Below are 11,219 nucleotides of genomic sequence, written 5' to 3'. Positions count from 1 at the left end.
ACTTGCGTTTGTGTATCATTCTTTGACAACCACAGTGAGTAGAGCCACCCACTGGACTGCTCTCCTGTGGAAGGTATATATTATCTATTTGTATGGTTGGGTAGACTTTCTCACTTCTTCGAGGAATATGCTAAAGCAGACTCAAGATGGGGCCGCTTCCATGACTGCACTGTTGCTATGGAAGTAGTAACTTCCCTCGTTTGGGGTCCAGTTGCTCTCCTGTGTGCCTATGGTGTTTATAGAAGGTCTGAGTGGAGACATTTTTTGCAACTCATCCTTTGTGTTGGTGAACTTTATGGAGGTTGGATGACATTTGGACCTGATTGGTTAACCAGTTTTGTGACCGGAAGTTCTGAACTGAATCCTCACAAGCACTGGATTCACTTTTGGAGTGAGTGGGTCACAATAGTTGAACACTTTTTATGCTAAATAAGCTTTAGTTTATTTGGTTTTTGCCAACATAGTTTGGGTTGTTATACCAGTTTTGTTGACTTGGGAGTCTTACAGAGTATTGGTGGGTGCTTGCAAAGTTAGTCGATCTCATCAGGATCCTTCGCTCCTTCTTGGCAGTTTTGGAGAAAAAGTGATCAGATGGACCTTGTATACTTTTGTTGGGGTCGTCCTTTTGTTTGGTTTACTCATACCTTTTAAACTTATTCCTGCTCCTGTTTAGTTATCTTCCCAAGTATCATCGATTTCGTCACTAGTCTCCTCCATATCATAGTTGCAAGTCTCTTGTTTGTTATTTTCCATCAACTATTTAAAGAGTGAACAAATGATGGGAACCAAAAATAAACTTTCTTGTCTCATATACCTTTTTTGCACTCAGCAAAGGAACAATATCGCAATAATATACTTTGGAACGAATATCATCCACCACGTTACGTTTCTGCGACCACAACTCTACCCTATTATTCACTTCATTTGGTATACATGAATAAAGATCACCACTACACAAAGTGACAATGTGAAGAGTCGCAACAACAGATTGGAATGGTTGGTTCTTACTGAATGGGTTGAAATCCTCTTTGCACAGGTTCTTTGTTATAGATTCTGGTTGCTTCTCCAGCTATGATTTGTGCACATTGTTGTGCCATTTCTCTATCCAACATACTGCTGTACCACTTTGCAATGTTATGAGCTTCACATAAAGCAAACATCAAATCGCTTATGTCACCAATATTGCCATAAAATTGATAACAATTTTGTATCAAATATCCGATTACTTTGTTGGTGGGCTCATCAAGTGAAGAGATGATGGAAAAGATGGAATCTTTGGGTTTTCCTTGTTCCCCTATTCGCTTGTTATGAAATATCTTTCCAATGGCATGACATATATCAAATGATGTATCTCGAGTGTCATCGAACATTCTGTCACAAGAACTTTCCCAATACAACTGCAGTTGAGAGATAGCCCAACGCAAGTCACCTCGACACTGTTCCACTATCAAAGTCAAAGCTTCCTTTTCCGGTAGAGCAATATTGTGAAGCCTACAATAGAGACTCGTAGCTTTTTGCATTTCCGTCTTAGTTACTGGATGAAGACTTAAACATTGAATATTACTCGATGAATGAGTATGTCTTTCAAAGGTTTTCGCAACAACAGAAGATGCCATCGAGTCACAAGTTATAATAATCTACTCATAAGGACAATTACTAAATGTACTTGAAAACCACTCTACTTACAATAGTCGGGTAGACTGTCTGTTCCGCTATCAACTCCAAATGGGTCAAAACTTGCTCCACATTTCTAACCCTTTTGGACATCACATTATCATCTACAACAACGACATAACGTGCAGAAGAACTTTCTTGCTCCAATGTAAGAGGTTGATATTGCAAACTGAGAGCCAAATCTTCCACCAAGTCTTCCACCTGACTCCTCTGAAAAGTATTTTCAAAAACACTACGAGTATCCCAAGATTTGGTTTCCTTGTAGAGATTTCCTCCAAAGAGACTTTGTTTCCAACGGATGACGTTACAACCCAACTCCTGTATAACAGTCTCCACAAGAGTTGTTTTACCACAGCCACAAGGACCCAATATGACCAACAGTTTCTTGTTATTTTTTCCGTCATCCCAACTCTCAATAAACTCGATAACTTTCCTTGTTTTGGTTTTTTGCACAGCTAAATTCTTTGAGTCAATGACGGTAGCAGAGTCATTCAACTCTTCTTGCATATGGTTAAAAGTCTTCCTTCTTTTACAGACGGTCACTGCTTTTCTCTTGGGAGGAGTCTCGTTATCACTAAAGTCATCCAAGGAGTCTTCTGAAAATGTCACCGATGGTAGATTCAAAGTCTTTGCGCGTTTAGTTGTTATTTCTGTACGAAAGTTGTGTTTTCTCATGAGGACTGAGCACAAAAGTGGTTGGATTCAAAATGTTATGGTGGCAATGGACCACCACCATGTTGTTTGTATTGGGTAAGTAACTGGAAAGACTTTTCTAGACATCTTCATATCACTCATCATCAGGATATCTAGCAAAGAAAAGTAAACCCAGAAAGATTTATCCAAATTCCAAAAAGACTGGAAAGAATGACTGGACAGTGTTATGGGAGGCAGTTACCGTAGCAGCTCGACTTCATAAAGGACGGTTCCATTCCTTTCCCATAAGGCAGCCCTATTTACAAAAAGTGATTCGATGTTGTGAGTTGTTGAGGCGTTATATAGAAGACCCAACTGTTCTATCCGCTTATCTATTGAGAGATGCTTTGATATTTCAACCAACAGCTATCTATTCTTTATCCGATATCTTTGAAACAGAGTTGCTGCAGTTGGTGCAAATCTTGATGGAAGAAAAGTCAACTTTGAACTCCTGTTTGGGTTCGCTTTCTCGTCAACATTCGGGAAGCACAGAAAGGAAAGTGAATGACAACGCGTTATCTCGAAGCAACTCCAATTTATCCTTTTCTTCACTTCATCACTATTCCACTTCATTGGCTTGTGCGTTGGACAATTCTTTGAATCATTCCTTTGGTGGAATTTATACGAGAGAGGATGAACTTGACAACTTTTCATCGGAAGATGATATCTCTTCACCACACAAACAAATAGAAAAAGAGATATCTGTTCTTTCCAAGTGTATTTTTTTATCTGAAGTTTTATTTCATTTATTAGAATGGAAACAGTTAGTTGAAGATGGTCTTATGTTTCAAAACTCTATTCGGTATTGTGAATATGCCCGAGAAGTAGTGGGCTTTATGCGTGGTTCGAATGTTCAACTCGAAGAAGAAATTGACCAACTCATCGAGCATATAGAGAATAGAGGGACCAACAGTTGAAAGAATAGTAATGACAATTGGATGGAATGAAACGTGAACTCTATATTGAAGAGTGTTTCATGAGATGTAGAAATTGTGGTTTCAATATGACAACTTTTAGTTGAGTGTTGAAAATATTGTGTGACAGAGAGAGACAGTATTGTGCAGTTTTATAGTTGTTCTATTTTATATGGTATGGGTTGTTGATGCTTCTCAAAGGCGTTGTTTTCACTTTCTTATAAAGTTCCATTTCTATGACATACCACAATAAGAGAGCCTGTCGAGATATTACAATCCCACTTGTGTCTCACAATGGGAAAAGAGATGAAAACGATTCCTATTCGCAACTTTTTCTTTCTTGTTCAACTGTGAGTATCACTGTTGGATACAACTTACACCATTTTCAGATATTGTGTAGTGTTTTTGAACCACCTGTAGCATCTGTGCAGCTTTTCACGTTCCGTACCATCTTACAACACGCCGTTAGACAAAGTTTCGGCACCGTTGCTGAAGCAGCCATCGTCTTGGACGTCATCCGTTATGACCCAACCACAGCAACTGCTATCCTTCATACGTTGGACTCGTAAGTATATTATTGTTTTTGAAACCATATCTGGTTGATCATACCCAAATAGGGATCATTCCACACTGTGGTGTGCACTTGCCATGTTTTCACAGTATGAACGACGCAAGTGTTATTTTTATATCCATGCAGCTTCACCTTTTCTCATTGCCTTAACAGCGCCTAGAAATCCTTTACGCTGGAACCGGTTGCAACTTGGTTGGGATGGATAGTGTGAACCCCATTCGACGCGCCCTGTTGTATATCTGTTGAAGAATTTCGTCGAAAACTCTTAGAGTAGGATTATCTTAGCTGCTAAAAGAGTCCTTCATAATAGAGTTATGGATTGCCAGTTTATCGTATTGGCAAAGGGAGATGCGGCTGCTTTTTATAATGAATAATATTACTATTCCTACATATGAATAGGACCAAGAATTTCTCAAGGTTTCATAATAACCTGAAAAAATTTTAATATTTACAAATCCATAAAACAACTATCATCAAGAAGACAATATCGATCCCCTGTCAACATATACTACCAATAGGAAATTTACTAGTGTCATATTTTAACGTATCTTGCAGTGTCTGAATAGCAACATAAAGCTCCAATCCAGTGGCCACTATTAAGAAAAACACCAAACAAAATACAATAATCGATTTCAAATGATATTTCTTAACAAAATGGCCAACCACCAATACACCTACCAAAGCTCCCAAAAATGTAAAGCCTGCATAGAACAATGCATAACGCCAAGCTAAACTACCATTCGCAGCACTCTCTGCGGCAATAGCACTACTTGTAAACAAATTAATAACACCACCAGTAAGTTGCACTACCAAAGGATCTACTCCAAGCACAACTAAAAGAAATCCTGCTGCAAGAGTTTCAACACTAATACCCACCCAAGATGCTACAAGTCCACATACAAAGCAAAATATACCATATAGAATAAGCGTTTTAGGAGTCCAACGAACATCTGAACGACAAAATAAATATCCCAGACGAACACGATGCTGATGCAGAGAATACAAACGCAACATAGTCACTGAAGATATAATAAGCAAGACAAGTTCAAGAATAGCTAATAAAAACCAATAAATCCAACCACACAAATGTACTCCCAATGGACTGATTATTCTGGGTTTCCCTCCTCGAAGTGCAACGAAAATAATAACAAAAGACCAAGTGGTCACTAAAAGCAATAAATCACCCCATTGAAATCGACGTCTTTCCGTTTTCAGCATACTGTCAATATCAGGCGATGACTTTGGAGGATGCAAATACGCTCCCAGAAATGGTATCTTTGCAAAGATGCGAGTGATTTGAACATTTGGAAGACAAGCACTACTACTCTCGCCATTTTCATTTCCAGTAGTTGCGTTATTATTATTATTATTATTGCGCTGACTAGGTAGATTCAAGTTGGAGTTGTATTCATCCGAATCATTCGTAGTTGTCCACGCATGTTCCTCACAAGTACCAGCTGCGTTACTGAGACTCTTCGAAAAAGAATTCCGTTTGGTAGCATTGGTATTATTCGAGTCTTGAGGATTTTGCGATACCAATATATCTGCCATATCGTAGTCTGAGGATGTTCCCGTGTTGCGCAAATCTCGTTCATGTAACTCGATTCTTCTGAGAGACATAGCCTTCATTGAAGTAGTAATCACCAAATAAATCAATATAATAACAACAACGAACGCTGTAAAGTATCCAGGAAGAACTTGGTTCACATAAGTACCGATAAAAGTTCCCATGAGACAAATAGGAACCATACTAGTAACAATCTCATAATACACTGCTGGTCTATCCCTTTCTGGATGTCTCTTGAGAAAGGCGATGGTACTTACAGCAACTGCCATTCCCGTTATCATAGATTGAGAAACTCCACCAGCCTGTGAAACTGCAAAGTTCAACATGACTTCCAAAACAGGAACAAATATGGGCCCGCCAGCAATTGCTCCAGCACTTGCCATAGCAGCTGCAACAAAAAATACTAAACAAGCCATTCCATCGCGAACCGTAAACGGACTTCCGAGCTTAACATGCACACAAACCCCTTCTTCACACTCCAGCTCAGGACCACAAGAAATACTAGAATTACAAGGGGTACCCACTAGGAAACGAGAAGTTATTTCTTTACCACTAGCTACATTAGGGTGATTCAATCTTAACGTGTTGATAGTTTCTCCCCGTACTTGTTCAGCTTGCAAAACAATATATATGAGGGACAATAGTATACACAAGAGGACCACGTGTTTCATAGTCAAATCCGGAACTGGAGAGAAGAGATTCTGGAAGGCATTTATTTGTCAAAAATTCTAAACAGCCTGGTACAGCACAGCACTTGGATATGATTGGATATTGAAAGAAATGTTGTACTTTTTTGTTAGGTTCAATTCACAATCCTATTAAAAGGTCCATTACATCTGATCAGTATATTGTCTAAATAACCTCGCTGCATATCTCGAATATCGCTTCAGAGTGTAACATCAAAATAAATATTATGACATAGACAGACAAAGAATAACAAATGATTTGCTTCAAGTCTTCTCTATTTCACTTTAACAATCCTTCATTCGTTATGAAATGCTTACTTCAATATATATATAATAGGCCCATTAACCTTTAATTTACTTGATACAAGTAGCCCAATGCTTTGTATTGATTATCAGTGGAAATGAGGATAAACACTCTTCTAATTCAAATTTTCTTATATTTGATTTCTGATATGGTATCTTTGGAGTTTCCTTATATGATGGCCATGCTATTGGAACTTTCTTTCATTTCCTTTCTATCGGTCTTCCATGAAGTTGAATATTTGCATTTCTTCATAAAGCATTGCTTAATGCTTCTAACGAGTTCCTTAACGTTGTGTTAACTAGGAGTGGAAATGAATTGTGACATCAGAGTATGAAACAAAACAACTCGTAGGAGTCTTGCTTGTTTCCGTTTAGAATAACCGAAATGCATTATTTTATTTGGCGTCAAGATATGATTTCCTTTAAAAAAATTCCAACACAAGTCATGCGAATAATAATAATAACTCGTCAAGGAACTCATTGTCTTGCAATTATACTTTGAACACATATACTTGGTCAACAAAGAATTGTGGATACATATGATTTTTAAAACCATATATGTAGTACTTGGCATACTTCATCATTTGTGGATTTGTCATGTTTTTCGTAAACTGTGCTAAACTCATGCGAACTCTTCGTCGTTCTCCAAACTATCTTATAACCCAATTGTCTGGGCGTACGGCGAGCATCGAGCATTTTACACTCAGTCCTCCTTTCACATGTCGCTGTCTCTTCGCTTTTATGTCTCAAGGCATCATAGAATTAGTCAACAGCTGTTAAAAAGGACTTTTTGTGTAGAAAGTAGTTCAAGAATTCCAAGAAGTGAAGAAAACGACACCTTTTCAACGCACAATGTAGAGACAGAAGCGCCAACAACAAGCACACACAAGGTTAGGCCTCCCTATTTATTATTCTTGCATCTTTCTCACCCGTATGACTCAGAATAATGTGGAGGATTCTGTTCCTTTCTATCGTAATCGCCCTGGTATTCAACCACTCGAAACACCAGTTGGTACTTTTAATAAGCAACAAGTGATTCCTAACGAGATTCACGTAAGCCATCTTCCTCAGGATATATCACGTTCAGAACTTGCTCAGGTAACTTACGCTTTGACGTTTTTGTCATGTTTCTCTGACTGTTTATTTAGCATTTTGGTCGCTTTGGAGAAATCACTGCACTTACCTTGACCAGCACTGGTATTCAGGAGAAGAATATATATGCTGTCATTAGGTTCAAAGATATTCGTTCTTGTGATGCAGCTTTATCTCTAGATGGCAAGTGAGTATACTTATTTTTCTGTTTTGTTATCTTTATTTGGAAGTAGATTGTTAGGTACGAAGACCTTATCGGTAAGGAGAAATATGAATGCGTTGTTTTTAGCACGCATGCATGAGAGACTCCGAACCATTCGTAGACGAAGTAGAGAATCAAATGAGTAGTAATGATATGATTATTATAGTTGTTTTCTTTTGCAACTATTCCGTCGAATTTTCCTTTTTCAACCTATAGTAGTTGGTGGTGGAAGGAGGGAATAGTAATAAGAATATAGGTATCGGAAGTGATCTGTTGAAGAGATAAAGTAGTATGTTCCTTTTGAATGAAATGTTTCTATCTTTTTGTTGGTTTCATTTTTGAAGCATGATGGGTACGATAAACAGTCGTCTATCTCTTCTTGTTGACGAGAGTAGGAACAAAATGCTTACTTTCTATCTTGGAATGGTTACTTCATAGAACATTATTTTGTATAATCGTAGAGAGAATACTCTGTATGTATCATTGTTGATAGTTGAGAAAGTTTTCTATTTGCAGTCAAACAATGTCTTAAGTGGGGCAAAAGAGATTCCTACAGATGGACGATATGAAAGATCACATCACCATAGATTCAACGGCAAAGAATACGGAAGAGCAACTACAGGAACAAACACAATATGAAAGAGTACTCGTTTCAGTTACAGGAAAAGATCGTCCTGGTGTTCTTTACGCTTTGCTTAAAACCGCAAACGACTTTCAAGTCGACGTGCTGGATGTACAACAGTCAACAGTTCACCGTCGAGTAACTATTGCAGTTGAGTTGGGCATTCATAGAAATTGCCCTAAACAGCTTTCCATATATCGACAATTGTTGATAGTTGCCAAAGAGATGAAACTTCGCCTCGACTTTCAGCTAACTAACTTGCCTGAAGGTCACTACTCTTCCTCTTTCATAGACGTTGCTTCATCGAATGCTTCTCGACGTCGTCAATATGCAATTACTGTGTTGAGTAGAGAGGTTATCACTCCCAAGTTTCTAGCTAACCTGGGAACTCTACTGATTGAGCAAGGATTATCTATGGAAAAGATTCAAAGGTTAAGTGAGAAGACCTTACAGTGCTTGGAAATAACGGTTTCCTCTCATGGCACCTTCGATGCCACATTTTTGCACGTCTTTCGTAAGAAACTATTTTCTCTTGGAAAGGAATACCAAATAGACATTGCTATTCAACCGGAAAATATAATGCGTCGAAGTAAGCGTCTCGTAGTGATGGATATGGATAGTACGTTGATTCAGCAGGAAGTAATCGACGAACTTGCTCGATATGCAAATGTATTTGAAAAAGTAAAAGAAATAACTTATCGAGCAATGAATGGAGAAATGGACTTTAAAGAAAGCTTAAGGCAGCGGGTCTCCTGTTTGAAAGGAACTCCCATTTCCGTTTTTCAGAAAGTTATTTCGAGTTTAAACTATACAGAAGGTGCGCGTACATTGTGTTCCACTTTGAAAAGGCTCGGTTATAAACTTGCCGTTATTTCGGGAGGTTTCGACTTTGTGACACAATATGTTAGACGTGAACTTTCATTGGATTACGACTTTGCTAATCAATTGGAGATCGATAGCAACGGTTGCCTTACTGGAAGAACTGTTGGCCCTATTGTTGATGCGCAGAGGAAAGCAGATCTTCTCCAAACGCTTGCTCAAATGGAGCATATCACTTGTGATCAAGTGATTGCGGTTGGAGATGGAGCCAACGACCTCCCTATGCTTTCAAAGGCAGGTTTGGGAATAGCCTTCAACGCAAAGCCAGCAGTTCAAGAAGCAGCCAATTTCCGAATCAATATAAGAAAGCTCGACGCTATATTATACTTTTTGGGTATTCCAGAAAAGGAACATTTATCTCTAAGTCACAACACTACATAAAATACAATTTCAAAAAAACATCAGCTTTCTCTCAAACACGGCAAGGGAATCTGTCTCGACAATCTCGTCTCTTTCCTCTGGTGGAGACAAAACGTCTTCAAAAGTTATTTCCTCGTCTCTTCCAAGTATCGTGTCTAGTCCAGGTTGAGTCGTTTGAAAACCCGGTAGTTTATGAAACTGTTTCAAAATACGGCGTTCAATATCTATTCTCAACGGTACTTGACTCCCCAACGCCAAAGCTACTAACTTGTGGCGTGTATACAGTTCTTCTTCAAAACTCTAACACCCTACTGAATAGCACATATGGAAAACCACTCACTTTTCTTACCTTTTCTTGAACTTGTTCTACTGGATGTTTGGTCTTTAAACAGTCTGGTTTGGTAAACTGTTTTCCTTGTAGCCAAGTATGGTCCATTTGTGACAAGTGTCGAGCATCCCAAAGATCCATCAACTACAAATGATTGATCATTGGTATGTGACTTGAATTTTATTACAAGTTGCAACGTTCTCGAAATTCTTCNATCATCAAACTCAATCCATCNCGTAATCGAACCTTTGGTTGCCAATTCAATAAGTTTTTGGCCTATCATAGCAAATCAACCAATGGCTTAAAATTATATCCTTTCCTATCATTCTTACCTTGGTAATATCTGGTTGTCTTCTNGTTGGATCNTCNGGTGTAGCTGCCATATGTACTATCTCNAGGTTNGGATTTACCATTTCNCGGACTATATGTGCTAAAGACTCTACGGTAAACTCTTCCGGATTNCCTAAATTCAGCGGACCAGCATGTTCGGAATTCATCATACGAATCATTCCATCCACTAAATCCGAAACATAACAAAATGAACGAGTCTGTTTNCCATCTCCATACAATGTCAAAGGCTTTCCTTCGAGTGCCTGTGTCACAAAGTTGGACACAACTCGTCCATCGTTTTCNACCATTCGAGGTCCGTAAGTATTGAATATTCGCACAATACGGACTTCCACACCATGTTGTCGTGAATAATCCTATTCATACAAATAAGAGACTTGACAAAACAAAAGAAATATTTCAATTACCATCGTCAACGTTTCTGCTACACGTTTCCCTTCNTCNTAACAACTTCTCAAACCACAGGGATTCACATTNCCCCAGTACTCTTCTGACTGTGGATGAACCTGAGGATCTCCATAGACTTCNGAAGTAGAAGCCAATAAAAAACGAGCTCCAACGCGTTTCGCTAAACCCAACATATTCATAGTTCCCAATACATTNGTCTTTACGGTTTTNATAGCGTTGTACTTGTAATGGACTGGAGACGCAGGACAGGCAAGATGATATATTTGGTCTACTTCTGCTTGATAAGGTAAGGTGACATCGTGACGAACAAACTCNAACTTGGGATTNTTNAGCCACCTCAAAATGTTGCTTTTCTTTCCAGTGAAAAGACTGTCTACCACAATAACTTCNTTGCCTTCTTCCATAAGGCGATCGACCAAGTGTGAACCAATGAAACCTGCTCCACCAGTGACTAATATACGCTTGTGATGACTGGGACGATTNGGAGCATAATAGCCGCGCCTTTCAGCAACAACAAGTCAGTACGACAAAAAACAAGTATTGCCATTGACTAACCACTTTGCTAAGTGATC

The 11,219-nt window shown here is 38.7% G+C and overlaps 8 protein-coding genes across 9 annotated transcripts; 5 read left to right on the top strand and 3 right to left on the bottom strand.

Annotated features, from left to right (window-relative positions):
- On the top strand, positions 1 to 811 carry Gasu_59150 (uncharacterized protein; the record flags this gene model as incomplete). Its single annotated transcript, XM_005702888.1, has 2 exons — positions 1 to 391; positions 441 to 811. The coding sequence occupies 2 exons, from the start codon at positions 178 to 180 to the stop codon at positions 671 to 673; spliced, it is 447 nt and encodes a 148-aa protein (XP_005702945.1). The 3' UTR covers positions 674 to 811.
- Gasu_59140 (cell cycle checkpoint protein) lies at positions 426 to 2,359 on the bottom strand. Of its 2 annotated transcripts, XM_005702887.1 has the most exons (3): positions 1,687 to 2,359; positions 1,009 to 1,637; positions 426 to 950 (listed from the first exon to the last, which is right to left on the bottom strand). In XM_005702887.1, exons 1-3 carry the CDS (start codon positions 2,347 to 2,349, stop codon positions 761 to 763), a joined length of 1,482 nt encoding a protein of 493 aa, XP_005702944.1. In that variant the 5' UTR covers positions 2,350 to 2,359; the 3' UTR covers positions 426 to 760. The 2 variants fall into 2 exon arrangements, with proteins under 2 accessions (XP_005702944.1, XP_005702943.1); XM_005702886.1 differs by having other exon boundaries at positions 829 to 1,637.
- Positions 2,360 to 2,369: 10 nt separating this feature from the next.
- On the top strand, positions 2,370 to 3,344 carry Gasu_59130 (uncharacterized protein). The gene is made up of 2 exons (XM_005702885.1): positions 2,370 to 2,424; positions 2,476 to 3,344. Exons 1-2 carry the CDS (start codon positions 2,382 to 2,384, stop codon positions 3,282 to 3,284), a joined length of 852 nt encoding a protein of 283 aa, XP_005702942.1. The 5' UTR covers positions 2,370 to 2,381; the 3' UTR covers positions 3,285 to 3,344.
- Positions 3,345 to 3,359: 15 nt separating this feature from the next.
- Gasu_59120 (ribonuclease P) lies at positions 3,360 to 4,114 on the top strand. Its single transcript, XM_005702884.1, has 2 exons — positions 3,360 to 3,846; positions 3,899 to 4,114. The coding sequence occupies exons 1-2, from the start codon at positions 3,518 to 3,520 to the stop codon at positions 4,056 to 4,058; spliced, it is 489 nt and encodes a 162-aa protein (XP_005702941.1). The 5' UTR covers positions 3,360 to 3,517; the 3' UTR covers positions 4,059 to 4,114.
- A 4-nt stretch (positions 4,115 to 4,118) lies between these two features.
- Positions 4,119 to 6,109, bottom strand: Gasu_59110 (uncharacterized protein). The gene has a single exon (XM_005702883.1). It carries the CDS (start codon positions 6,088 to 6,090, stop codon positions 4,351 to 4,353), a length of 1,740 nt encoding a protein of 579 aa, XP_005702940.1. The 5' UTR covers positions 6,091 to 6,109; the 3' UTR covers positions 4,119 to 4,350.
- An 880-nt stretch (positions 6,110 to 6,989) lies between these two features.
- Gasu_59100 (uncharacterized protein) lies at positions 6,990 to 8,026 on the top strand. The gene is made up of 4 exons (XM_005702882.1): positions 6,990 to 7,298; positions 7,351 to 7,506; positions 7,557 to 7,687; positions 7,734 to 8,026. The coding sequence occupies exons 1-4, from the start codon at positions 7,128 to 7,130 to the stop codon at positions 7,846 to 7,848; spliced, it is 573 nt and encodes a 190-aa protein (XP_005702939.1). The 5' UTR covers positions 6,990 to 7,127; the 3' UTR covers positions 7,849 to 8,026.
- A 203-nt stretch (positions 8,027 to 8,229) lies between these two features.
- On the top strand, positions 8,230 to 9,794 carry Gasu_59090 (phosphoserine phosphatase). The gene has a single exon (XM_005702881.1). It carries the CDS (start codon positions 8,259 to 8,261, stop codon positions 9,582 to 9,584), a length of 1,326 nt encoding a protein of 441 aa, XP_005702938.1. The 5' UTR covers positions 8,230 to 8,258; the 3' UTR covers positions 9,585 to 9,794.
- A 95-nt stretch (positions 9,795 to 9,889) lies between these two features.
- Positions 9,890 to 11,148, bottom strand: Gasu_59080 (dTDP-glucose 4,6-dehydratase; the record flags this gene model as incomplete). The annotated part of the gene is made up of 3 exons (XM_005702880.1): positions 9,890 to 10,167; positions 10,224 to 10,595; positions 10,647 to 11,148. Coding segments are annotated over 3 exons (967 nt in total), but the record flags the coding sequence as incomplete, so codon positions are not given.
- Positions 11,149 to 11,219: the final 71 nt, after the last annotated feature.

The sequence above is a fragment of the Galdieria sulphuraria genome (genome assembly GCF_000341285.1).
Source record: "Galdieria sulphuraria unplaced genomic scaffold scaf_65, whole genome shotgun sequence".
Lineage (NCBI taxonomy): Eukaryota > Rhodophyta > Bangiophyceae > Galdieriales > Galdieriaceae > Galdieria > Galdieria sulphuraria.
This window is presented reverse-complemented; position numbering and strand designations above follow the sequence as displayed.

Excerpts from the sequence above, each read along its gene's own strand:
- Gasu_59090 (XM_005702881.1), top strand. The coding sequence starts at position 8,259 with ATGGACGATATGAAAGATCACATCACCATAGATTCAACGGCAAAGAAT.
- Gasu_59120 (XM_005702884.1), top strand. The coding sequence starts at position 3,518 with ATGACATACCACAATAAGAGAGCCTGTCGAGATATTACAATCCCACTT. Across the intron at positions 3,847-3,898 it reads ATCCTTCATACGTTGGACTC|GGATCATTCCACACTGTGGT; the intron begins GTAAGTATATTA and ends ATACCCAAATAG.
- Gasu_59130 (XM_005702885.1), top strand. The coding sequence starts at position 2,382 with ATGTTATGGTGGCAATGGACCACCACCATGTTGTTTGTATTGG. Across the intron at positions 2,425-2,475 it reads CACCATGTTGTTTGTATTGG|GATATCTAGCAAAGAAAAGT; the intron begins GTAAGTAACTGG and ends ACTCATCATCAG.
- Gasu_59100 (XM_005702882.1), top strand. The coding sequence starts at position 7,128 with ATGTCGCTGTCTCTTCGCTTTTATGTCTCAAGGCATCATAGAATTAGT. Across the intron at positions 7,299-7,350 it reads CAACAACAAGCACACACAAG|AATAATGTGGAGGATTCTGT; the intron begins GTTAGGCCTCCC and ends CGTATGACTCAG. Across the intron at positions 7,507-7,556 it reads CACGTTCAGAACTTGCTCAG|CATTTTGGTCGCTTTGGAGA; the intron begins GTAACTTACGCT and ends CTGTTTATTTAG.
- Gasu_59110 (XM_005702883.1), bottom strand. The coding sequence starts at position 6,090 with ATGAAACACGTGGTCCTCTTGTGTATACTATTGTCCCTCATATATATT.
- Gasu_59140 (XM_005702887.1), bottom strand. The coding sequence starts at position 2,349 with ATGAGAAAACACAACTTTCGTACAGAAATAACAACTAAACGCGCAAAG. Across the intron at positions 1,638-1,686 it reads AGACAGTCTACCCGACTATT|ATTATTATAACTTGTGACTC; the intron begins GTAAGTAGAGTG and ends CCTTATGAGTAG. Across the intron at positions 951-1,008 it reads AGAGGATTTCAACCCATTCA|TGGTGATCTTTATTCATGTA; the intron begins GTAAGAACCAAC and ends CACTTTGTGTAG.